The sequence below is a fragment of the Talaromyces atroroseus genome (assembly GCF_001907595.1).
Source record: "Talaromyces atroroseus strain IBT 11181 chromosome Unknown scaffold_5, whole genome shotgun sequence".
NCBI lineage: Eukaryota > Fungi > Ascomycota > Eurotiomycetes > Eurotiales > Trichocomaceae > Talaromyces > Talaromyces atroroseus.
Genome location: NW_017971437.1, coordinates 1,237,750 through 1,258,950, shown reverse-complemented (window position 1 = coordinate 1,258,950; position 21,201 = coordinate 1,237,750). Strand labels below are relative to the sequence as shown.

Here is a 21,201-nt window from a genome sequence, read left to right as displayed (position 1 = left end):
TCTGTTAGACGTTATATTCCTCTCTTGAAGTCCGCCAATCAAATCGAGCCTGTGCTCAGTTCCACCAATCACGATGCGCAATTTCAAGGAGATAGGGCTATGCTTATCTCTCGCCGTTATCAGCATAGCATCAGTCGTCCAGAGAACTATCCATACATCGACATATATCGACATATATATAGATATATGCATAGGGAAAAGGGAGAGCATTCGCTGAGGCATGTCTGCTGCCATTGCCTTGACATACATATGTCGCTCTTGAAGAAACTCGAGGTCCCCCACGAGGGCGGCACCATCCCTGATCCATGGATCAACAACGATATCAAGCCTGTCGAAACAGCGCGACGCAAATGGGGGTTTTGGACGTTCAATAACTACTGTACGAAGGGCCTCACAAAAATGAGTCAATTGACTAACTGACCACTTGCAAAATAGGGGTGCTCATCAATTGCAACATCTCAACCTACATGACCGGAAGCTCGTTGATTCCCTTGGGTCTATCCTGGTGGCAAGCCGTTATCGCCATTGTCGTGGGAAACGTCCTCGCCTCTGTTTTTATTGTTCTGAATTCGCTTCCGGGTGCATACTATCACTGTAAGAGCCTTCTTCCCGACTTGTTCTTGGCCCGACAGTGTTGACGATGACCATGCCATGTAGTGGGATTCCCTGTAGCAAATAGATATGTTTGGGGAATGTGGGGATCGCAATGGGTTGTTTGGAACAGAATCTTCCTGTCAATCAGTAAGTTCCATTTCGAAGTCGCTTTTCGTGCCGATGCTAACAGCGTTTTATAGTCTGGTGTTAGTTATATTGCCTGCACACCCGCCCTTCAGCAATGAAGCGCTTTCCTAACGAGACCCCCGTAACAAACAGATTCCTTCCAGGCCTGGGTCGGTGGTGAATGTGTGTACGTCTGTTTACAGGCCATCTGGCCCTCGCTTGAAGATCGAATCCCAAACCATATGCCCGCGTCAACCGGTATGACCACAGCCGAGTTCGTGGCGTATATTATATTCATGGTCATCTCGCTACCTTTCGTCTATGTGCGACCACACAATCTGCAGCAGCTGTTCTATATCTCTGCCACTATAGTGCTCGTCTTCGAGATAGTCTTGCTCATCTGGTCACTTGCCACCATGGGGAGCAGCGGGTTTGGAGCTACCATGTCATCTACAACAACCTCATCCGGCTGGATGATCGCCTACGGCATCATCAGCACTATCGGCAGCATTGCTGCTGGTATTTTGAACCAGACCGACTATGCACGTTTTGCGCGGAGACCGCGCGATGCTATTTACGGGCAGATTATTAGCGCTGCACTCTGTGCTATCGCGTCCAGCGTCATCGGCATCCTTGTCACTGCGGCCACGCAGAACCGCTACGGCGAAGCATTGTGGAATCTGCCCAATCTCCTAAGTGCTGTTATCGAAACCGGTGGTTCTCGCTCGCGTGCTGCGGCCTTTTTCGGGGGAGTGGCTCTTATAGTTTCACAGATTGGCGTTAATGTGCCTGGTAACGCTCTTTCCGGAGGTTGTGTTTTTCCCATCTTTTGATTGTATAGCACGCTTGACTAACAAATGAAAATTAGGATTCGACTTCGCAGCGATCTGGCCGAAATACATCAATATACGTCGTGGAGCCTACCTAACAGTCCTCATATCTATCGCCGCCAATCCTTGGAAGCTAGTGAACACCGCAACAACATTCATAACTGTGTTGAGCAGCTATTCCGTCTTCGTAGGACCCATGGTTGGGCTCATGATCTCTTCATACCTTATCGTCAACCAAGTCAAGATCAAGGTGCCGGACCTGTTTGTTGGAAATACAGACAGCATCTATTGGTATACTTATGGAGTCAACTGGCGAGCAGTAGCAGCGGTATGTTATTTGACCCATCAAAAACATCTGCCGTTTCTGTTACTGACATCTTCATATAGTGGATTTGTGGAGTTGTCCCTTCTCTACCTGGTTTCGTTGCGTACGTGAACCCAAACGTCTCGGTTCCAGTCGGATTGACACATCTGTACTACATTTGCTTCTTGAGCGGAATGTCCATCAGCGGTGCTGTATATGTTGCTCTGCACTATGCTGTACCCGACAAACGACTCCAAGCTTTCGTCAACTCTGCACCTCCAGCCCGGCAACTGATGGCGGAGTATCGGGAGATGTACGATGATCCGGATGAGGTGTCTAATGTGGAAGTAGCACAGGGAAAGGTGGATATCTGATCGCAGTTGGCTGTTGTTATTTTCTACATAATCTCAATTTTTTCACCATTGGTCAAGGGACATATCTGTCTCGCCAGGTATCAGATAGTCTAGCCACTGATCGAAGCTTAACATGTCCAATGCAACCTCAAAGTCGAGAGATGTAGAATCATTGACGGTCGTAAATGAGTTTTCGACTTCAATATCTGGACGTTCTATACCCGAAGGAATCGTATTGTTTGTATGTCCAAAGTCGGACTCTCGCATTGTGAGTGACTGTGCTATGTGTGTGGGAGCTACATTTGTCACTGTAGCCCTAGTAGAACAGAGGGTATCATGAGACTGTTTCAAATACTTCTTCGCAAGCTCCTCTCCACCAAAAACAGCCGCAATCTCTTTGACCAAAGAGATACGCGCCTGTGAGTCCTGTGCGTGTCCCTGCTCAAACAAGTCGAGCATCTTTCGCAGCACCTTGACTCCATCGGCCAGCATAGGTCTGAGATCTACCTGTTCTAGGTCCGATATAACCATTTGGACGTCTTGGATCATTGATTGTGAAGATAATCCCGGCAATGACCGTTCCACTAGCAGAAATGCTGCCACTGCTACAGCAGCAGTATAGACCTGGTATTCAAGCGAAGTGAATTGTTGCGACCTCAAAAACCCAGCGACATTAGCCTCGCGCATTCGTCGATAGGGGACGAGAATATCCTGCGCGGCTTTGGCGCAGACAATCCACGATTCGCCAATACGCGCATGCAGAAAGGGTCTATTAAGCCGAATGCGCTGTAGACAGATGCCAATATGCAGAATATTGTGCTGGTAAAAGATCGTGTTCATACTTGACGCGTGGCAAACGTTGATCTCGTCATTGATCTGGAAATACCATGGGAGTCGTGATACAACTTCCTGAATCTGGCGATCGATAGACCAAACATGTTCATAGGACGATGTATAGGCACCGTTGTCTTCAAAGAGTCGACGGAAGACGATATAAATCTCGATGTGCGCAATGCTAGCACTCATGTCGGTGATTTCCTCCATGGGACGTGGTGTGATGTTTGTTTCAGTGACATCAACGTCGTTACAATGCACTGGCTTTGGTACCTCGGAGGATGAAGTATGGATTAGAGGTGGCCGTCCCAGACACATGGCCTGATAACTGAGGATGAGGGCAGGTGAGCATATATAAAAAAGAAAAAGTACAACTCGTACTTACGTATCATTAATTACGAGTTCCCACCAGACACGACGTCTAAGTTCGGTATCGAGGCGGTTTTTGCCAGGCTTGTTCCTGTCCAATCCGAGAGCCTGAGCATTTCGTACTGCCTGCCCTAGAGCTCTAAGATTATTGTACTGTTAGCACCATTCATAGCATAGAGGTCACCAAAAACGAATAATCAGAGATCTGATATAGAGGGAGCAGAGGGAAGAGGAAACGACATACGAGTTCAATATTTCATGATTCTTGGTCTCCAACCAATATATCTGAGTGCACACAAACACCTGCAACTGCGTCAAAGTCGGCTTCAACTCATAATCTCCGGCATAAAGCGCCTGTCGAGAGGCTTGATGCCAGACATGGGCCCAATCACGAGCTATCGCTTTTTTCATTCCCAACATTTCCACGTATTCCTTTGAGGTCATGAGCGCAGCCACGGAGATGACTGTCAGCAACAGAGCCAACCATACGAGATCGATTTCAGCAGTGTTCAGGGACCAGAATTCCTCGTATTGGCGCTGGAAGCTTGGGATATGGATAGTGTGATATATGAGGTCGATATTCTCTACATAATACGATACGAGTCTATCGCACAGTTCGCGATGCGGTAGAAGTGAAACCAACTGCACTTTCCAGAATACTTTGGAGTCGATGGGGCGAGCCATTGGCGATGAATCGTCTCTTGCCGCTTCATTTGAGATTGACGCCGTAGGCATGGATACTCGGGGTAGCAGGACGGGCAACGCAAACCGCGAGTGGAGGAACATCATCGTATGTGCAGGATCCAGTCGAGTGTTTGATTGACTAGCTTCCACAAGCTCTGTGATCGAGTATCTTGTCGGATTGCTAAGGACTTCTAGCATGAAATCGCCTCTTAGCTTAGGCGCAGGCGAGCATCCCGGAGCAATGCTTGGAGGCAGCTGTCGTGTCGGCGTGCGCACAGAAGCAGATGGCGCAGGATTTCCTTTACATTGATTTTCTCTTTCATATCTAATGCAACTCTGGCAGGGGATCTGGCGGTCACATTTCAGCTTGTGCTTTCTGCAGGGATAGCAGCTCAGTGTGCGCCGGTTAGCGGGTTTTCTTTTCCTGGAGGTTAGAATCTGTGAAGCAGCACTTCGATTAGGCACAGTCATCTCAGTAATAATTGCGACTTTAAAAGAGAGCTTCTTATGAGAAGACACTGTTGGAGATGCGTGACTCTTGCTTCTTGGTGGATGTTGAGTGTCAATGAGTATAGAGTTTCAGCTGATGCATGTACCGAGGAATTATATCCGGGCAGTAGGAAGCGTCCTTATTGAAGACATAAGTAGCGATTGACAGGTGACTAGTATAAAGTGTAAAGGATGAGGGTATTGAGTATATATCTTTGCTACCTAGGTAAGCGCGGATAAATAATGGCCCGACTATGTACGCCCGCTTCTTTCTTTCCTCTTCCTCTTCCTCTTACTCCCACTGTTTAACCCTCCACTGTTTGTCAGATCTGGTCAGCATATAATGAGCATCGCCAAAAGCCCCATTATGACCCTGGATCACTGTCTGATCTGGAGGACGTGGAAAGCCTCTGCTAATTCTCTGTATTACGATATGCACAGCAAAGGACTGCCCATATTGAATTGCCAAATATCTCTAGAGCATCATACGCCAAAAAGCTCCTGAATTCTTCAAACCAATATGTCTGGAATATCACGTGATAATTTCCAGACTGCTTTGGAGGCTGCAGTTCATTAAAGAGAAATCATCTATCATGGCTTCTACTCATTACTCTTGAGATGGGAGGATGACATGACCAATGCAAAACGCGATGCTACAAACTTCAGAGATCTAGTTCGCTACCTTAGATTTTCAGGACCACAGGAACACAGGAAGATATTATTCCTGATAATGAACGAACACCGGCGTTCGAAGTCCGAATGCGTCTTGATCGTATCTTACATGAAGCGAAACAACAAGAGGGTTGGTCCATTGTTATAATACATTATGCTGATCATGGACGTGAGAACGCTAACAGCGAACTTGACTTACATAATGAAGGAAGAAAAAGGCAATTAACGCAGGTCGCTTTATCAGCGACTATGCTGATGAAAGTCTTATGTCATTCAATACACTCCAGATTTCATCACCAAAAAAGAAACCTACCTTCTCTGTGAAACTTGGCCTTGGATCTTCTACTATTCCTCTCATTAAACTACCAAGCTCTTTAGCCTCCACAGGCCGTTCCTCCGATGAAATACCTGGAATGCGCGCCACCTTTTTAGTTCATGTTTCTCATGACTTCAGTGACGATGAGCTAAAGGACCTTGTTAAGTGGCTGTATATAGCACCGAAGTCTGGCAAGTCTTCTTTAAGATTTGAAAGTGTTAAAGCCACAGAATCCAGGCTTTTTATATTTGAAGGCAGCCGTCTAATGTTTTACCGCATCATGGGTCTTCCAGAGGTTAGTCTCATATGTGGGAACAAACCTGTAGTATTTCTTGTTCTCGGAAACCATGAATTCTACAACGGGATATTTGCATGGGGAATTGGAAAGGCCAGACAACTCGAACAGGAACCTTTGTTTAATGGACGGCTTATCGTCCTTCACCGCAGACGGTATGATGTTCAAGACTTTGGTGTCACTATTCTAGGCTGCGACTCTGTGGTCCAAGATTCCCTATGGATCGAGGGATATCGTACAGTCGAGGATTAAAGACTTCGAGAAGATCCAGGGCTGGACGATCGAGGATCACAATACATCCCATGATTCGGATCTCGCCTGGCTACGGAATGACATACAGTCGATTCAACAGGAGAATGAAAGAACAGTGGGTATAAAAAAGAGGGAGAAGAAGAAACAGTTTATACTAGTAGTGAACCATCATGCGCCTTGTCTTCAGAAGACGTCTAGTCCGCAGCACACTCGGAACCCTTGGAATTCGGCCTTTGGATCGAATGTCCTTTCGCAATTGTCCGCTTGGAATGAAATCAAGGTCTGGGTGTTTGGACATACCCATTACACGACGGATTTCAGAGAGGGAAAGGTGCGGGTGGTGAGCAATCAGCGGGGATATGTGCTTCCTTGGAGTGATGCAAAGAACGCAAGAGATAAATTTGATGTTAGGAAAGCTGTCCATACCTGATTCGAGTATTCGCATATATATCCCCTCTAATAGGTGGGGTAAGGAAAGGAACCTCTTCGAAATGCGTTTTGTTATCCATGGATCTATGCGGTGGAATGGGTAGTGTCGACTTTCAACCACCTAGGTATTGAGTAGTTAGGCTCCTTCATTTATACGTCTCTAGAGACAGATTTGATCTACTGATCGTAGCCTAGAAGATAGAAAACTCTGGTCCAGTACAGCTTTGATCACAAGGTGAGCTAGAGCTAGTTAAACTATGAAATACATAAGTCAACAGGATCAATGTTGATAAACAACTCCAAAACATTGCCGTGTCTGCCAATTGATACATCATTTATAAAAAGCCAAACGACCGGTCATTCAAAGAGGGGGGTAAGAGAGGAAAGCAACTAAAGGCCAAAAAAGAAGAAATGTACATGTATACACAAGAAGGTAGAAAGGTTGCGGTTTTCGGTCAGAAGTGGTAAAAAAAAAAAAGGAATATAAAATAACGACAAGAGTAGAACAAGAAAAGAGATGCCCGTCTCATCAAGATTAAAAACGACTCCCTTTGCAAATGCTCGCTCATAGATCAAAAGATCAAAGTCGGTTTTGCAAGAATGCAAGCAAAAGAGTATAAAAAAACAGCAAAATATTACGTCATCAGGTCATCTCGAGAATACTTTGACAACACCATCGCCGCCACCACTGATAACCCACCGGCCATCTCTGCTCCAGACGACTGAGCATACGCCTTCGCCACGCATCAGTCGATGGCTTGTTATTTCTTGGGTACAACTGCGCTTTTCTAACGACCAAAAACGTAGGCTTGCATCGTGTCCTGCGGAAACAAGTTCTCGACCGTCTGGTGACAGAGACAGAGATGATATAGCGGAAGGATGAGCAAGCATGGTGTATGTGCATTGTCCTGAGGATTAATTTATATTAGATGAAGGGCCAATGTACGGAGTCTTTTGAGTCACTTACCGCTGTTTGCATCGAAAAATCGTATATATCGGTCCTCATAACCACTTATTATAACGCCCTCTACTCCGCCACTTGTCCCTGTAGCGCCGTGTACGACAGCCTCTTCCTCGGTCAATGCGCGATTTGGATCCAGACTCGCTGTTCCATCAAATCCAATGGTCGACGTCACTACGGAATTAACTCCTGTCGAAGGAGTTCCATCATATGTTTCCAAGCTGGCCATGCCGACAACTTCCTCGCCCGTCCGAGTGTCATAGATGAGAATTGAAGCATCCGCATAGGAAACCACAAAGTTTACTCCAGCAAGAGACAAGGGGCTAATGCAGGTCGGGGAAGGCGATTCTGTTCGGACAATATGATGGACGATTGTATAGTGAAATACTGTACTCGTAGTCGTGTGAGGCTGTGGAGAGGACGGGAAGTTGGACCCGGACGAAATGGAGTTGGCTCGTCGGCCACCTGCACCTCGTCGACCTCCTGGTTGAGGTGAAGTGACTTGTGGCGGTGCACTCACTGCCCAAATAATAATGCGGCCATCAGCGCCGCCAGACGCCAGCAGAATGCGATCGGAACCACCGTAATTGCTGCTGAGATCACCGAACACGGACCCTGAGGTTCCAGGCAATATGCAAAGTCCCCAGACGGTATCCGTGTGTCCATCAAGGGTGGCTTTAGGATCAACTCGGCCACGCTCCCAGACACGAATGCTGGCGTCTTGTCCACCAGAAAAGACCCATCCATCGCCCAATGCTCGACCGCCATTAGAGAAAGTGGGGGAGGCAGGGCACGCGGCGAGAGAGGTAACAGCGCCAACGTGTCCTCGATGTGTGAAATAGCTCGTAATGTCCAAGTCATTGCCTGCACCGGGCCCAAAGCTACCGTAAGAGGCAGGTAATATCCAGCGTTTAATCGTTCCGTCGTCACTGCCAGTGCATATCTCAGGTTCGGATGGACTACCGCCACCAGTAAAAATAACCGATCGCACAACGTCGAGATGACCACGAAGAGCAAACCGCACTTTGAATGTTGAGTCAACATTTTGTTGTAAAAAACCCGCCTCTCGACTGTCTATAGCGCCTTCACTCTTTCGTCTCGTTGCTCCTGAGCTCTTGCGGCGATGAGAACCACGTGGAGGCGACTTGGTGGGCACGAAATTAGCTTTGGGAAATGCATCGGTGTCTGGCCGATGATGCGGCACCGCTTCAGCGTGTACATCAGGAGTTGCAGCAGGCTCTTCGAAGTTCCAACCACCGGTCTCTGCAGGAGTATCCTGGGCTTGTTGCTGCCGGGCACTTTCGCCCGAATTGCTTGCCATTGCCAAACGCGATAGGCTGGACTCGTCTGCGCGATCCTTGTTGTTCATTATATCCTCTGACGCGAAGTCGCGAGTATCAATTGCATTTGATGAAGGTTGGGACATGAAGTTTCGGCGGTCTGCTTGTTCAGTTGGAATATTTGTTCGGTTGTTCTCCGCATAGCCTGCCGGTATAGACTGGTGATTTTGCATTGCAACTTCCCGAACCATCATATTGTTTTGTTGTTGTTGTTGTTGTTGCTGCTGCTGCTGCTGTTGCTTTTGCCTCTGCTGATGATATGCCTCCTCGAGACTTTGCTGTGGGAGCTGCTGGTCTCCGTACAAATTGCCTTGCAAATCCTGGCCAGTGAGCTCTAGAGGCGGGTGCGAAACGGGTATAACGTGATAGGAGACCTCTTGTGCACATTTGCTCAAGTATACACGAGACTTTTCGCGTTCTGCATCCTGCCGGAAGTCGGGGTGGATGGGATCATTATCCAGCTCAGTGTCTAGGAAGGCATTCGGGGCTTTTTTAGCTATCAACACAAACACACATCAGCACCCAGTCAGAAAAAGTTCGGTGGAGGTTAGAAGAGAGAGAGAGAGAGAGCAAAGACTGACAGTTAGCAAGACTTTTAAGGCTTTCCTTTGCGATCTCTTTGGGGTCGCGAATTTCATCTACTTTCTCCCCATTGCGTAGGCTGCGAACTACCTCGCGCTCCTTTTTCAACGCCAGCTCCAGCATTTTAACATGCTTTCCGAGGGACTCATGTAGTCGCTTGCTGGTCCGTATATCACCCTCGAGTCGACCAATGCGAGACTTCATCTCTGCACGTTCAATTTCCCATGCGTTACGATCTCGCTCATGGCGGTGCCATTCAGTCTGAAGAAAGCGCATCACTCCTGTAAAGAGAAAAGCATGTCAGAAAAAATCGACGTTTCCGTGGGAGACCTGATTTCAGTGTTCCTCTCATACCTTGCAAAGTGTACTCGGTGCCTTGTGGGTGAGGATGATTCGCAATCGCCTCCCCCGGCGCACCGCCGAGTCCTCCATTCCCAGCCATGGCAGATGGAGACTGCCAGGCCATGAAGGCAAGTCAATCGAGAGTGTATATCGGAAGCAGGCAGAACGCTGTGGGACACGGAACAGCACAGACGTGAAGAGGCGTGGTACTCGGCGCGCGGAGGCGTAGGTCGGGAGAGTCTGGGGGGTTTATTATTAACTCAAGCCAGCCCTTTTGCCGCTGGGCGTAATGTGCATCAGCAACGCAGCAGGCAAGCGAGCGCAGTCACAGAGACCGGAATGGCGAGTATCCCGAAAAGGAAGAGCGCAACACAGGCTGTCGAGAGCCAAAGCACCGCGACGAAGGGGTTGATTGATGGGGGTTGGGTTGACTTTTCCGGTCCGACTTGGACGGGGAAGCTGTCCTCCCGTGCTTCGCGGCGCTTGCCGTCTTAGCTTAGCGGCGGCTGCTTGCCCGGAGCAGCTTAGCCGCTGTTAGCGTGCCGCTCGGAGCTTCTTCTAGTATCTACACAATTAAGACACTGACTGATACAGACAAAGGCTTTGTGCAGGTCTTGCGCCGACTGGCAGGTTCCCGTCAGGCATTTTCGTCGGGGGAATTACATGCGTGGATTTAGTTTAACCGGTGCGGCTATAAGAGGGCATCATGCAATCATTATTTACTACGCAATATGAGTTACCAGGGACGCACAGCTCCAGTGGCGAGAGACGAGTATTCGGCCGCTCGGTACCTGAGGGAGTCTTCGTAGGGCGAAATATCCCGGCGTCGAAAGCGAGTGTATCGAGAGTAATGAGACTGATCATCGCCTTCTTCCAATTCGCGTTGCACGAGGGCCGGGTCCTCCTCTCGGTCCTTGCCGTACAAAACTTCGCACACCCCGCCCACTGGTATATCCATAACTGCATCTGTACTCTCCGCCCAGACCTCTTTCCACAGGATGCCTCCCCCGCCACCATTGCTGCTGGATGATGCGTGCATCCTTCGGTTTTGCGCCGCGGGCATGGCCTGGCTAGTTGCTGAGCCGGGCTTCATTTTCTCGCTGCCACCAGGCCGGCGTCGCCCTTTGCCATCAATGACGGCTATGTTGGCAGCCTCGTCAACAATGTTTTCAATAGATGTCATCGGGAGCGTCAGATATCCGGTGTTGTAGCATGCCAGAGCAACGTATATATAGACCAGCGTCATCACAAGCCATGCGGGTATGGCAAGAGACCACCATCGATTCGGATAATAGTAGATGCCGAGCTGATGCAAGAACGGAGAGGGAAGATACGACCATAGAAGATACATTACTAAGTGCGATTAGTTTTAAGAGCATAGGATGGAACGTGCCTTCGGACTTACAAAACGCGAGGGAAGATGTAAGGTAAAGCACAAACCCATAATATTCGTAGGTCGGCACTTTCGGACTCGCCCTGGGCACTGTTGTTGCGATTCTCGCGGATTTTGCGACTGTTGCCTCGGTGTCGTTGGGTGTCTCAGCATCAGAGGTATCGGGTGTCGTGGGCCTCGACGTCGTTGTTGAGAAAGGTGGCCGCAGTAACGAGGTCAAAGACGGAGATGGTGGTAGTGGAGTGGGCGGTCGATTGTAGAACGGCGGTGCAAATGCATTCGGTCCTGATAAGGACGATGAGGATTGCATAAAACGTCGATGCATATTAACGCCATTGTTGCCATCCTCATCAGCATGGTCTTCGTCGCTGCTCTCATCGTCTTCGTCATTGAATTCTTCCCCGGTTGAGTCGAGAGCCTCGCCTTCTACATCCCCCAGAGGCTCATTTTCCAGGTAGTACTGTGACTGAAACTCGGCATCCGAGCCTTCTTGGACCTCAATGCTAGGCGATAAAACCGGTCGCGCGGTAGCGTCTTTCGCGTCTGTTGATGATTCCGGTTCTGGCTCGGTTTTCGGCGACACTGCGTCTGATGAAGAGCTTGTGCGTATCGTAGAGTGTGCTGTACCGGCGCGGCTGCGCAGTGGCGCGGACTTCATGTGTAGCACGTCGTCGTCTTCATCGTTGACGGTTGGTGTTTCGAGAGCATCATTCTCGTCCTCTTCCAACAGGGGGAAGGGGCTGATGCTGTCGATTCCAGAAGATACGGGCGACAGACCATTGCTACTACGGGACATTTCTTCGTGAAAACGGCGATGCTAGCATGATTCAAGATGTGTGGAGAGGCGCATACCCCTGAGGCTGAAGCAGTAGACCAGAGATGGGAAGGAGGAAGCTCACCGCCCGCTTCATACGTCATTGCATTTTCGACCTGACAACCTCGCTTACTCGACGAGATATCATGCTGTTAGTGTATCCGAAGTACTCGCCCATGCATTTGACATGTGCTACGGACTAATGTAACAACTTTCGTCGCTCTTCCGATGCCTTCTCGGTTCTGGCGGTAAAGTCGGCTACGTCTGGGGGTTAACAGAGCGCGCATCGCCGGGACGCATCGCAGGGAGGACTCAACGCTGAATACAGTTCTACTCGACCTCAAAAATGTCTCAAACATTACATATTGCGAAGAACCTCGCATCGCGGTACCCATGGGTTGCAAAGCCTTTCCTTGTCAGCGCTCCGATGCGTGTCATGTCCGGCCCAGCATTGGCAGTTGCAGTCTCTGGCGCCGGCGGCCTGGGATTTATTGGACCAGGCCTGAAAACCCAGGATACCCTGGCAGATTTGCAGGAAGCGTCGTCTTTAATCAGTAAATCAAACCTGTTGTCGACTGCCTTTTCAACAATTTCCGACTCCGCCGATCGGCCGCTGCCTATTGGCATTGGCTTTCAGCTATGGAATGACGATGTCGAGGTCGCCGCTAAGGCTGTGAAGGAGTTTAAACCTTGCGCTGCCTGGCTTTTTGCTCCTAGAGACGGCCAGAAAGACCTGGATAGCTGGTCGCTTGAGATCCGCACGGCGTCGCCTCAGACGCAAATATGGATTCAGATAGGGACATTAGCCGAGGCACGAGAACTTATCCGCAGCTCTGAGCTGCCAGATGTAATTGTGGTCCAGGGTGCAGAAGCCGGCGGCCATGGACGTGCCAGGGATAGTCTGGGGCTTATGTCTCTGTTACCAGAAGTGGCTGATGCGATTGAAGGAACTCAGATTCCGTTGTTTGCTGCTGGAGGAATTGCTGACGGAAGGGGCGTTGCCGCGGCTCTTTCTCTGGGTGCCTCTGGAGCTGTGATGGGGACTCGTTTCCTTGCTGCCAGCGAAGCACGCATCAGCCGTGGATATCAGCGTGAGGTTGTACGAGCCGATGACGCCGCTGTCAGTACGGTGCGTACGCTGCTTTACAACCATCTTCGAGGCACGTTCGGGTGGCCTGAGGAATACAGTCCTCGCACTATAATCAACAAGTCGTATCTTGAGCAACAGGAAGGGGTATCATTTGAGGAGCTTAAGAAGCGCCATGATGAGTCACAAAAGGCCGGTGATCATGGCTGGGGCCCAGAGGGAAGACTTGCAACATACGCCGGAACGTCCATCGGACTTATCCACGAAGTTAAAGATGCAGCTACAATTGTTCGCGATGTCCGGGAAGGTACTGCAAAACGGATTGCTGCGCTCGGCGATTAGACACTGTATTTCTGACTGCGACGAAAAGATTGCCGAGGTAGATACTGTCTGAAACCATGTGTCTAAGTAAATTGTAAAATGCATTGTCTAAATACGGGGTATCTAATAAATATGCCAACCTATACTTACCTAGGTACTGACAGCGTCGCCGTCAAAAGTTTACAAAGCTAAAAGTCATCACAGCTCCAACTCCTCAACCTCCATTCCACAGTCCACACAAGTCTTCACACTCATTCCTGTTTCGGGATTTTCTACCAACCGACCCCATTGATGCACATGCTTCTTCTTACCGCCGAGATCGTCCCCGAAATTCCCGCCAGCTGGGCCCTGGCGATTGCGACGATAAGCTTCGACTCGAGTGCGTTTCTTGAGGTCGGTTAGTTTCTGTTTGAATTTGTCTTCTCTTCGGCGCTTCTTCTCGGCTTCTCTGCGCTCAAACTCTGCATCGAGGGCCTCGGGGGAGCCCCATTTCTGCGATGAGAAGGCGTACTCTTCTACTTGGTAGCGCAAGTAGAGCATCATATCATTCCACGATGATTTGTGAGGGTTGGGCTTTTTTAGGTGTGGCAGGAGCTCTTCGTCTCGAAGTTCGGCTGTTGTGATTCAGTCAGTATTTTATACATGGGAAATGTTCATTCCTCGTGCAAATGCATGGGGGAAATAGAAAAACTCACGATCCGTCAAAAGGTAGTCCTCCTTCGCTTCAGTCTTCGTCAACATACTATACTTCTCCGGGTACTTGTCCTTGCAACCACTGCACACGCAACACTTGAATGCCTCTTCCCATTTCCAGTCAATCTCTAGACTACCACACTCCCTGCACGCCTTCTGACTAGCCTGTTCGTCGAGCACACTCAGTCCCGGCTCAAAGGGGCCCGCCTTGTTTCTTCTCAGGTTTTCTAAAAGCTGTTTGCGCTCCCACTCTTTCTGCGTCATATGCGCTGGCTTCTGTTCCTTTCCGTCGCTCACATGCAATGCTTTATTATGCGGGTCGTCCTCTTGCGTCAAAAACCCACCCTTGGTATCCGTCATCTTACTGAACTCGTACTCGACATATTTGGAAAATGCGCGCGCAGGCTTTATGCTCTCTAGTGGCCGGTTATTCGCCGCGTCGCGGAGCGTGGAGGGTCCTTGGGTTGCTGTCATGGTATTGTACGATCGCTTTACTCCAGACACTTTGGAAGTCTGGTGAGATGCTGCTTCGGCTTCTCGTTGCTCGCGTATGGCTTTTGCTTTCATGCGGTTGATCTCCTAGTAGTCAAAAGGTATGTCAGCTAGAACAGCCCCAGAGTTGATATTAATGGACATATGCTGGAATCCTACTATTCGACGCTGTTGCTCTGGAGTGATAGGGCCCCGGGGGAGCTGGCTCGTTTGTGCCCCGGAAGCAGGCGGAGCTGAGGGTCGCTCCATAATGTATAAGTGGTGTGTTAAAACCAGGGCAAGTATAATGAATATCGGTGGTAGAGAAAAGAACAAGTTCTTGAAGTTGGAATCCGCCACATGCTGATGCCTGCAGTATGGCTGTATGACCCACCATAAAGAAGGCCGTCGAAGCTGGTCTCCGATTGGTCAAAATCCTACATATCATCATTCCATTTCATGAATTTGATGAATTGGCAAAAGAATGCCATTGCATTATTGAGTCATCTAATACCTACAATAGTTAATTGCCATCATCTATCAGCTAGACTGCGCAGCGTCAGCCTCCCATGCCCTCTTGAAAACCCCCGTTAATCTCAAGGCCTCCACAGTGTCCTTTGTCCTTAACTCCAAAAACCCTTCTAAATCCTTCCAGAAGCCCTCTGTTTGCAAAACTTCGGATCCGCTTGGACCCTGTGCTGGCTTGGAATGGAACGGCTGAGTCTCAGTTACCGCAGCGCCTGCACCGACGGGGGATTCTGTAACTTCCGGCTTGATTGTTGCGCCTCCCAGAATCATAATTCCAAATTCGACCGTTTTCCCCCCGCCGAGGACTTCGGGCTCTGAATCAGATAGAATCTCTGCCATCGTTCTTTCCGTGCTTCCACCAACTGGTTTCTTTTTATACAGGATCTTGATTTTGTCGGCGGCTGGCGGCTCCTTCCCGTCGCCTGCAACGACTCGCTGGCGCACGGCTTCGCGCAAGTCATGGATGGTTGTGGTTGTAAGTGGGACATTGTCCAGTGATAAGTCGAGAACGGGGTTTCGCGCCGACTTTAGTTGAACTTTTACGGATTTCGCAGAGCCGGGGGCTACCGTGGTTTTGATCTTCTTTGCCATTGGTGGATGCGGCGCTTGCAGGCGGGGGAGTGTATACTACGGCAAGAAAGTATTAGCATCTATTCAAAAGTGAGGGACTAGAAGGAGAGATCCGAGGAGCGTCAGACTTACTGGCACTGGTAGCCGCATCGTCTCGGGATCGGCGACATAATCGTATGGTATCTTCAGAGGCTTCGAGTCCACCGCTTGCAGGAAGCTCCTCGTAAACGAAAGTTCCGTCATGATGCTTGACCAGGTATCAATGCCAGCTTGCTAGAAAGACCTGAGAGGAATTATGTATAGACGTGACAATCCAACAACAGATGATGCGGCGGGGACGCATCAAAACAGCCCGAAGCTCTGGCCTTCTCACCGCCCATGCCCGTGGGGCCCATTCTGCCAGATCACACCGCTTCAGCAATTATCAGAAAAGAAAAAAAAAATGTTTGTCCGCCAATCGCTCCGGCACTGCGAAATACATCGCCCACCAATTGTCATTTTTAACCTGGTAAAATGGGCGTCGGTCGTCGAATGAAGAAGCAGGGTCCTCCTGCCCCACTGGATGAGGCTACAATTTCTATGATCAAAAAGCGAAAGGCTGCTGAGGCTGAAGCCAAAGCAGCAGGCGGAAAAAAGCGACGGAAGGCCGTGGTCGAGACAGAGCCTGAGTCGGAGCCTGAGACGAAGAAAGTAAAGAAAACAAAGACGAAAACCAATGGTGCTACCACAGTCACGAATGGAAATGGACAGAAAACGCCTGTTTCTGCGGCGCCGAAGAAGACTGAGAAAGGCAAGAAGAAGTCGGCAAAGAAACCTGTTGAGCCAGAGCCTGAGTCCGAAGAGGAGGAGGATGACATTTCGGAAAGTGGAAGCTCCCCCGATCTCGACCAATTAATGCAAGACGAGTTCGATGAATTGGACGGCGTGAGCGATGCATCTGGCGATAGTGGATTGGACGAAGAGGACGCAAAATTCGACGAAGGATCGGTATTTGATTCGGAAGAGGAAGACCACCCACGAGAGAAGATGTTTTCGGACGACGAAGATGAATCAGATGCTGAAGAAAAGCTCACAGCTGCCAACATTGCGGGTCTCTCACGGAAACTTGACGAACAGCGGCAATTGGAGGAAGAGGAGGCCAGGCAGGAAATGCAAGACTCGGCCATGCAGACCAATATCGCCGGTGACCGACCCGATATTTTTGGTGACGCTGAAGCGGCTGCAAAGGCCGGCGTCGCTCCTAACATGCAATTGCTACGTACTCGGATTACTGATACCCTGCGAGTCTTGGGCGATCTAGCAACTCTTGGTCAGCCTGGAAAGTCTCGCGCGGATTACATGCAACTTCTACTTGACGACATTTGCACCTACTATGGATATACTCCATACTTGGCTGAAAAGCTAATGTCTCTATTCACTCCTATGGAGGCGTTTGCGTTCTTCGAGGCTAACGAAACGCCCCGTCCGGTTGTCATCCGTACAAACACTTTGCGCACGAATCGCCGCACGCTTGCGCAGACATTGATTAACCGAGGGGTGGTCCTGCAGCCAGTCGGCAAATGGTCCAAGGTCGGTTTGCAAGTGTTTGAATCCGCGGTCCCTCTGGGTGCTACCCCAGAGTATCTTGCCGGTCACTATATTCTGCAAGCTGCCTCATCTTTCCTCCCCGTCATGGCTCTTGCCCCTCAAGAAAACGAGCGCGTGCTAGATATGGCCTCGGCTCCCGGTGGTAAAACGACATACATCTCTGCTTTGATGCGTAACACCGGTATCGTGTTGGCCAACGATGCCAGCAAGCCTCGTACTAAAGGTCTGATTGGTAACATTCACCGTCTGGGCTGCAAGAATACCGTCGTCTGCAACTATGATGCTCGTGAGGCTTTCCCCAAGATTCTCGGTGGGTTTGACAGAGTTCTGCTTGATGCACCCTGCACTGGAACGGGAGTCATATCCAAGGATCCCAGTGTCAAGACAAACAAGACAGAGCGCGATTTCCTGGCCATACCGCACATGCAAAGACAGCTCTTGCTTGCAGCTATTGACTCTACAGACCACCATTCCAAGACAGGTGGCTACGTGGTGTATTCGACATGTAGTGTCACGGTAGAAGAAAACGAGCAAGTGGTGCAATACGTCCTCCGCAAGCGTCCGAATGTTAAGATCGTTGACACTGGTCTGGGCAGCTTCGGTTCTGAAGGCTTCACAAGCTACATGGGCAAGAAGTTTGATGAGAAGATGTCACTCACACGACGCTATTTCCCGCACAGGGAGAACGTTGACGGTTTCTTTGTTTGCAAATTGAAAAAGACCGGTCCAAGCCCTGGCGCCAGCAAGACTGCTAGCGGCGCTGCTACTACTACAACAAATGGCGCGAAATCTGATAAATCAGCGTCGGGCGCTGAAGATACTGATGGCGAGATTGTCGATAAAACACCTATCACGGATGACGATGGCGTCGCTATTGGTGAAGAAGCCTTTGGTCCTTTCAACGACGACGAAGACGCCGAGCTCATTGCTCGCGGTGAACGCAATCGGTTGAGAAGGAAGGGTATCAACCCCAAGGCAGTGATAGAAAAGAAGGGGAAGAAGCAAGATTCAGTCTCCGCATTCGATAACGAGCCTTCTTCTTCAGAGGGGGAGAAGAAGAAATCCAACCCTGAGAAGAAGGAAAAGAAGAAGTCTGAATCTGATACCAGTTCAAAGACACAGACACCGGCAGCAGCAGATGTTTCTTCTTCGCCTTCTTCTTCAAAGTCCAAGAAGAACAAGAAGGGGAAGAAATAGAGTCTTTATAGAAATATTTGAAAAAAGTTTTCATTCCTAGTTTTTTTATTTCCTATGTTATTCGCTCTTTCTCTTTTGAAGCTGTATGTATGTATGTATGGGCATTGGGTTGGGCGTTTTTATTTTTCGTTGAACTGAAATCTCTTTCTGTACATCGATTTCACTCAATTATTACCTAGATATTTTTGAGTCAAATACAAAATTCCTTGCATGCAAGTTCAAGGCACTAGCAGACTACCTAGTTAGGGGAGATATGATTTTTAAAAAGAAAAATATTGACAATAATCCGGCTGTTTCTTGAATCCGTACCATGGAATGTCGGCCGGCGGTCCTCCTGGACTGAGCTACCTACTTCCCAAAAACGGTAAAAATACAGACAGCGACTATGAACAGAATCTAGAAACGAGAGTAAGAAGGTTCTAGCAACGAGGTGCAGACCAAAAGAAGTACATATAAATGCAGTGACCGGTTGCGAGGGTGGAAGTTTACGGCCTTCCTCCGTGACAAGCCTGATTGTTCTGTTCTTCAATGTTGGCAAGACGAACCACCGCGCCTCAGTGTTGTACAAGGGAAACTGTGACAAGGTGCCCTGTTTGAGCATTGGGTTCTGAGGTTCCATCTGCTGATCAATATTTGCTGGCTGCCAGCAATTCTGGAATGGTATGTATGCCGGCGTTGTCTACAGGTAGAGGATGTATCTAACGGCTGAGATACCTAGGTAGCAATACTTAGCTGCACCGCCAGTCAGAGTAAAGACCAACCATACAATGGTGACCGGTGGCTCGATATTGGTGCCCCCAGCGTCCGCAACAGGAAGCTTTGGGTCGTGAGCATCTATGAGTATTTGTGAAATGTATTTTAAAGCAAATACTAGCGAATATGTCTTAAAAAGGAGACTACCATATAATCCCACTGCTATTATCAAACGGGGGGGAAAGGAAGTGTAAGGAAGCTTTGATATTTACACTCATGACCAAAAAAAGGAATATAATAAAAAGGTGGATCTATTTACAACATAGCTTTCGGAAAGCCCTTCACAGCCTGTCTGACCCCCAAATCGGCCAGAATCTCCTCCGTCCCACCAAGGATAGAATCAAATTTGTACGACCTGTTGAAGTTCTCAATGGTCCTACCCATACCGGACTGGGTCAGACCACGACCGCCAAAGATGTTAGTTGCAGCGCTGGCGATGTCGCCGGCACATTGGGTTGAGTGGGATTTAAGCAGGGCGATTGGGCCGGCGAGGTGTTTGGCTTGTTGGGCGTAGTTCATTTGGCACATGTTGTGCGTGAGAGATTCTAGCCAGGCTTGGTTTGCTTCTACTTGGGAGATCATTTTGGCGAGTCTGGGAAATACGTTAGCATGCTGTCACTCAACGTGAGGGGGGAAAAAAAAGAAAAAGAAAACATAAATTCAAGGCGAATGGTGAGCATACTTCTGACGAATCGCTGGTTGCTCGATCAATGGCTTTTTAAAGACGATGCGCTGGTTGCACCATTTCAGACACTCTTCGACAATCACACGACACATACGAATCACCGCAGCTGCCATCATGTACCGCTCGTGGTTGAAGTTGCTCATAATGACCACAAAGCCCTTGTCTTCCTCGCCCAGCAGGTTGTCAACAGGCACTTTCACGTTGTCGAACTGCACAAAGGCTGTGCCTGCGGCTGTGGAGTACGATGTCTTGATGATGGTGGTATCGACCCCTTCGCCGCGCGGAATCAAGAGCACGGAGAATCCTTTCTTGGTGCGGCATCCAGTCACAAAATAGTCTGAGAACATGCCGTTTGTAATCCACTTCTTGGTTCCGTTGACAATGTAGTATTTGCCATCGGGAGTCTTCTCAGCTGTGGTGCGAAGCCCGGCAACGTCGGAGCCTGCAAATGCCTCTGTGATGGCGAGGCACATTTTCTTCTTGCCGGAGAGCACTTCTTCTAAAAGCTGATCTTTGAGGGGTTTATTTCTCAGCCATTGCTTCACGGCCGTCAAGCTGATAGCCATGCCTGCCATGTTGCCATCTTGGTAGCCTGGGACATTCCATTAGCCTATATCTATCTGCTTGGAACAGAAAGTTAAAGAGAGAAAAAAAAAAAAGATACCTCGTGCACTTGATCGAACCATCTCCTGGGCCACAATCATATCATGAAAGGCATCGAATTCTTTGCCATCCACGACACCACCCAGCAATTTGCGGTTGTGCAGATGCTCTCCCGGCCCCAGTCGCATAGCAAGAACATTGGCTTCCGCCATGCGATCAATCAGCTCTTGGCTAATATACGTGCCATCCTTCTCCTTCTGCTGGGCTTCCGGAGTCACGTATTTGTCGGTAAACTCGCGGATTGCCTTTTGCAGACGACGATGACTATCCTTGAAGTAAGGGCTACTGAACTCCGGCCGCAGCCAGAGAGGCTCTGCATAGGGCACGGCACTCAGTTCGCCGGGTGTCTGTTCGATGACCTCGGGCGTTTCGCCTTCTATTGTCCCTATGCATAGGTCTTGGTATCTGGTTAGGACTTCCTGGCGGTGGAGCTGGTAGAAGTCGGTCGTGGCGTCCTTGCCGGCGACTTGGGTGAGAACCACATTGCCGCCGGGGTGCGCATCGAGAAAGTCTGTGAGGTCGTAGACTTTGTGGTCGATGATCACCCAGCAGTCTTCGGCCGTGTTGTGTTTGGCGACTTCGGCTCGGGTCACGGCGGCGTGCGGCATGGTTTATATACACTCTCTGAATTTGGGTAATTCGAAGGAAATGAAAACTAGAATGACAG

General features: G+C 49.3%; 9 protein-coding genes across 9 annotated transcripts; 3 read left to right on the top strand and 6 right to left on the bottom strand.

Annotated features, from left to right (window-relative positions):
• Positions 1-249: 249 nt before the first annotated feature.
• UA08_04889 (hypothetical protein) lies at positions 250-2,228 on the top strand (the record flags this gene model as incomplete). The annotated part of the gene is made up of 7 exons (XM_020267208.1): positions 250-379; positions 436-594; positions 658-741; positions 795-800; positions 874-1,512; positions 1,589-1,878; positions 1,938-2,228. The coding sequence occupies 7 exons, from the start codon at positions 250-252 to the stop codon at positions 2,226-2,228; spliced, it is 1,599 nt and encodes a 532-aa protein (XP_020120134.1).
• Positions 2,229-2,270: 42 nt separating this feature from the next.
• On the bottom strand, positions 2,271-4,145 carry UA08_04888 (hypothetical protein; the record flags this gene model as incomplete). Its single annotated transcript, XM_020267207.1, has 3 exons — positions 2,271-3,369; positions 3,427-3,549; positions 3,655-4,145. 3 exons carry the CDS (start codon positions 4,143-4,145, stop codon positions 2,271-2,273), a joined length of 1,713 nt encoding a protein of 570 aa, XP_020120133.1.
• Positions 4,146-7,506: 3,361 nt separating this feature from the next.
• On the bottom strand, positions 7,507-9,896 carry UA08_04887 (hypothetical protein; the record flags this gene model as incomplete). The annotated part of the gene is made up of 3 exons (XM_020267206.1): positions 7,507-9,344; positions 9,430-9,711; positions 9,785-9,896. 3 exons carry the CDS (start codon positions 9,894-9,896, stop codon positions 7,507-7,509), a joined length of 2,232 nt encoding a protein of 743 aa, XP_020120132.1.
• A 612-nt stretch (positions 9,897-10,508) lies between these two features.
• Positions 10,509-11,961, bottom strand: UA08_04886 (hypothetical protein; the record flags this gene model as incomplete). The annotated part of the gene is made up of 2 exons (XM_020267205.1): positions 10,509-11,125; positions 11,178-11,961. 2 exons carry the CDS (start codon positions 11,959-11,961, stop codon positions 10,509-10,511), a joined length of 1,401 nt encoding a protein of 466 aa, XP_020120266.1.
• A 364-nt stretch (positions 11,962-12,325) lies between these two features.
• On the top strand, positions 12,326-13,408 carry UA08_04885 (hypothetical protein; the record flags this gene model as incomplete). The annotated part of the gene is made up of 1 exon (XM_020267203.1): positions 12,326-13,408. One exon carries the CDS (start codon positions 12,326-12,328, stop codon positions 13,406-13,408), a length of 1,083 nt encoding a protein of 360 aa, XP_020120267.1.
• Positions 13,409-13,585: 177 nt separating this feature from the next.
• Positions 13,586-14,821, bottom strand: UA08_04884 (hypothetical protein; the record flags this gene model as incomplete). The annotated part of the gene is made up of 3 exons (XM_020267202.1): positions 13,586-14,001; positions 14,083-14,659; positions 14,732-14,821. 3 exons carry the CDS (start codon positions 14,819-14,821, stop codon positions 13,586-13,588), a joined length of 1,083 nt encoding a protein of 360 aa, XP_020120271.1.
• A 270-nt stretch (positions 14,822-15,091) lies between these two features.
• Positions 15,092-15,892, bottom strand: UA08_04883 (hypothetical protein; the record flags this gene model as incomplete). The annotated part of the gene is made up of 2 exons (XM_020267201.1): positions 15,092-15,706; positions 15,782-15,892. 2 exons carry the CDS (start codon positions 15,890-15,892, stop codon positions 15,092-15,094), a joined length of 726 nt encoding a protein of 241 aa, XP_020120272.1.
• Positions 15,893-16,162: 270 nt separating this feature from the next.
• UA08_04882 (25S rRNA (cytosine(2870)-C(5))-methyltransferase) lies at positions 16,163-18,433 on the top strand (the record flags this gene model as incomplete). Its single annotated transcript, XM_020267200.1, has 1 exon — positions 16,163-18,433. The coding sequence occupies one exon, from the start codon at positions 16,163-16,165 to the stop codon at positions 18,431-18,433; it is 2,271 nt and encodes a 756-aa protein (XP_020120273.1).
• A 1,008-nt stretch (positions 18,434-19,441) lies between these two features.
• Positions 19,442-21,142, bottom strand: UA08_04881 (hypothetical protein; the record flags this gene model as incomplete). The annotated part of the gene is made up of 3 exons (XM_020267199.1): positions 19,442-19,778; positions 19,869-20,463; positions 20,536-21,142. 3 exons carry the CDS (start codon positions 21,140-21,142, stop codon positions 19,442-19,444), a joined length of 1,539 nt encoding a protein of 512 aa, XP_020120274.1.
• Between the last annotated feature and the right edge of the window lie 59 nt (positions 21,143-21,201).